The sequence below is a fragment of the Nicrophorus vespilloides genome, unplaced genomic scaffold (assembly GCF_001412225.1).
Source record: "Nicrophorus vespilloides isolate i.1.1-1 unplaced genomic scaffold, Nicve_v1.0, whole genome shotgun sequence".
Taxonomy (NCBI): domain Eukaryota; kingdom Metazoa; phylum Arthropoda; class Insecta; order Coleoptera; family Silphidae; genus Nicrophorus; species Nicrophorus vespilloides.
In genome coordinates, this window is record NW_017097504.1 from 2,439 (window position 1) to 5,569 (window position 3,131).

At 33.9% G+C, this 3,131-nt stretch overlaps 1 protein-coding gene across 1 annotated transcript; it reads left to right on the forward strand.

Annotated features, from left to right (window-relative positions):
• The first annotated feature begins 245 nt into the window (after positions 1-245).
• Positions 246-1,057, forward strand: LOC108560281. Its single transcript, XM_017917756.1, has 3 exons — positions 246-431; positions 501-692; positions 752-1,057. The coding sequence occupies exons 1-3, from the start codon at positions 398-400 to the stop codon at positions 985-987; spliced, it is 462 nt and encodes a 153-aa protein (XP_017773245.1). The 5' UTR covers positions 246-397; the 3' UTR covers positions 988-1,057.
• The last annotated feature ends 2,074 nt before the right edge of the window (positions 1,058-3,131 follow it).

Consider the following 3,131-nt stretch of genomic DNA (forward strand, 5'->3'; position numbering starts at 1 on the left):
TATGAGTAGATTTGTTGCAATTAACGTAATAATTTCAAATATTTGCTTAAGGTGTGAAATAAGTTGCATACCTTCTTTTTTTTTTCTATAGAGTAGAGGCATTAGAAGAAGTAATATTTGCTTGTTCTGTGCTTAATATAAATTAGTTAATATTGTTATTATTAAACAAATTGATGAGATATGAAAGAAATTTGGAATTCTCCAGTTGGTTACTTTTGGTGTATGAAAGTTTCCGAACCTGCATCAAATCGGTTACAAATAACCCTGACAAAAGAAATATACAAAATTATAATAGTTTTTTTTGTTTATATCGAAAAGAACAGAGGAAAAAAAACAACAGAAAGAGTGTTAGCAACGAGAAACAAAGTCACACAGACACGAGATAGATTCAGCAAAGATGTTCGCCCAATCCATAGCGCACTTCAACGAAAGTGAGTACTCATTATCACACATTCGATTGTTTTAAATCTTCAACTGTTTTCTTTCTGTTAATTGTGAAGATGCCGATGTACAGGTGGCCAGGAAGACGAACGTCGCCAACATCCAACGGAATGCATTGGCCGATCAATCTGTCAATCAGCATTCCCACAGGAAGGTGATCGGCAAGAAGATGAAAGCTCCAGAAGTGCAGATACCCAAGGAGGAGCCGTACAACTTTTATTTGGACGTCTGCAGCAGAAACGAAACTGATGGTGTTATAAGAAAAAAAATTGTTAAAAAAAAAACTAATGATTAATTCGAATGATTTCAGAGGAAACTTACGAGGAGTTTGTTCTGTCCAAGGCTGAGAGATTCAGTGGACGGGATGTAAGGAATATATTGTACAAGTACACCAACAATCTGTCGCCTTCGTTGGACGTGGAATGGAATATGCTGGAACGTGAGGAGGTGCAACCTGTCGCCTATCACGTTGACACACTCACACTGGATCTGCAGGAGACTTCGTTCGAGGTGCCCAAACCTGACCTGGATTTCGATTTGTTTTAATCTAGTGACGACTCACTTTCAATATATATATTTATTGTATATGTTTTTTGTTTTTGTAATTAGAGGAGAGAAGAGAAGAAAAAAATATTTAAATTTGATTGTTTCGGCAATCAATTTATATATAATTTTGACAAATATATTGAGTATTTAAATGTAATAATTGTATCGGTTTCTTATGAGATGTTTAAAATATCTTGAAAAGGTGGCTGTGGAGATAGGTTTTTGTTTTATTGGCGTTACCATGATTATTTTTCAATTAAACATAATCAGTTGGTATCACCTGTAACAATTGAGCGGAGTTCAGTCGTGATCCGATCTTCAAAGCGTCGGCGTGCGTTCCCGCTTTTTGAACGTTCGAAATTGTTGTGCAACTCGACCGAAAACAGTGAATTCTCTTGCTGATCAAGAAAACCATCGATTCTATTAGATTTGAGGCAATTAACGGTGAGTAATTAAACCGTTTCTAAACCGAAAAAAAGAAATTCGTATTGCATTGAAAGTCTCCAAATTTGTTCGCTAATCGATTGCGTAGCTTGTGTTAAAATGTGCGTTTTCTGTTATAAGTAGTAATTGAGATATTCGCGTTAATTAATTAGAAATTTGGGAAAGTACAAAATGGCGGACCGACGCTTTCCTCCCGCCACTTTCTATTGTTTAACGTCGATACCAACTGATAGCAACAATGCATTTTTATTGCAATAAAAAAAAAACAAAATCGACGTGCCGGGTGGTACGATTGTGGCGTCCACAGTTGTGCGCGTCTCTTTCTTAAGTCAACATCGTTCCAATTAGAAGTGCGCAATAATTAATGGAAATTGACGATGCTGATGAATGGTGAGTAATTGAAATCTTTACTCCATCTCAAGTTTCTTTTCTTACAGCTTCGGTTCTTAATATTCGTTATTTATATGGATGCAAGGTATTCATAATACCAGGTCATTCTATGCATTTAATCACGTTCGCAGTGATTTGTATGGAATGGCAAGACCGTCTGTGCTAAAACCTTCTCGAGGTGCATCCGTTAAGGTCGTTGCTCGTATCCGAAATATGGGAGCAATCACCGACAGATCACAGTGGATCTAGGGGCTCGCGTTTTCCCCGAAATTTCATTTCTTTTGCATCGCGACAGGTGTCGTTAAGAGTTAAGTGTTGGCCATTAGCTGATTCTTAGTCTTACATTCTGATTTACAGTGTTTGTTCGTTATTTTGAAAACAAGTTTAAGGCTTCGGCTCTTGTTCTTCAACCGTGAGTTACTCGTTACTCAATTTGCTATAACTTTACTAATGTTAGAATCATGGGAGTGTTAAAATTCCGGGAGATTTGTGCGTATTTTTTTGCTAAATTATCGCGAGTGTTCGTGGTCTGAGATGGAGATGTGCAGAGATGCAACAGTTGGTGATGAAGACATCAAGTAGTAAGTGATTTTATACCACACGGGATTCAACAACAATCAGCCCTCCCACCTCAACATAAAAATATTTTTCATAATTTCAATGATTACTGCGTTTATTCAAAACATTTAATTACTTTTGCTTCTTTTTCTTCAATTCTTTTCAGGTTTTCATAATTCCAATTATTATTACGCCTATTCAAAATTTTTAATTAATTTTTCATCTTTTTCTTAAATTCTTTTCAAGTTTTCCTATTTTTAAAATTAATGCGCCAATTCAAAATCATTAATTAATTGATTCCCTTTGTTCTTGTCCGTATTTCCGTTTTATTTACATGTTTTAATTTAGGTTGCATTAAATTACTATTGATTTGGAGAAGATCTCAATTTAATCAATTTAAGTTTAGTTAATTTGAATGTGTTTTCGTTTTCTTTTTTTTCTTAATGATAATAATTTTGTTAATTTGTTTTTGGTTCTACCATATGTATAATTAATATTGAAGTTGTAATGACTTCAATATACTTTACTCATTGTATGTACCAAATGGTAATTACTTAATTATTATTATTTTCAAATATTTATCCTCACTTAATTACCCAAAAATAACAAATGTTTAAATGTAGCGATTATAACAATCTTCATTATTTGTTTTGTAATTTTACTTCTCTCATATTTTATTTCTTAAAATATTATAGTTCAGTATATTCTATAATAAGGGTTGGCCACCCTTAAGCAAATTCGTTTTTCTTTCA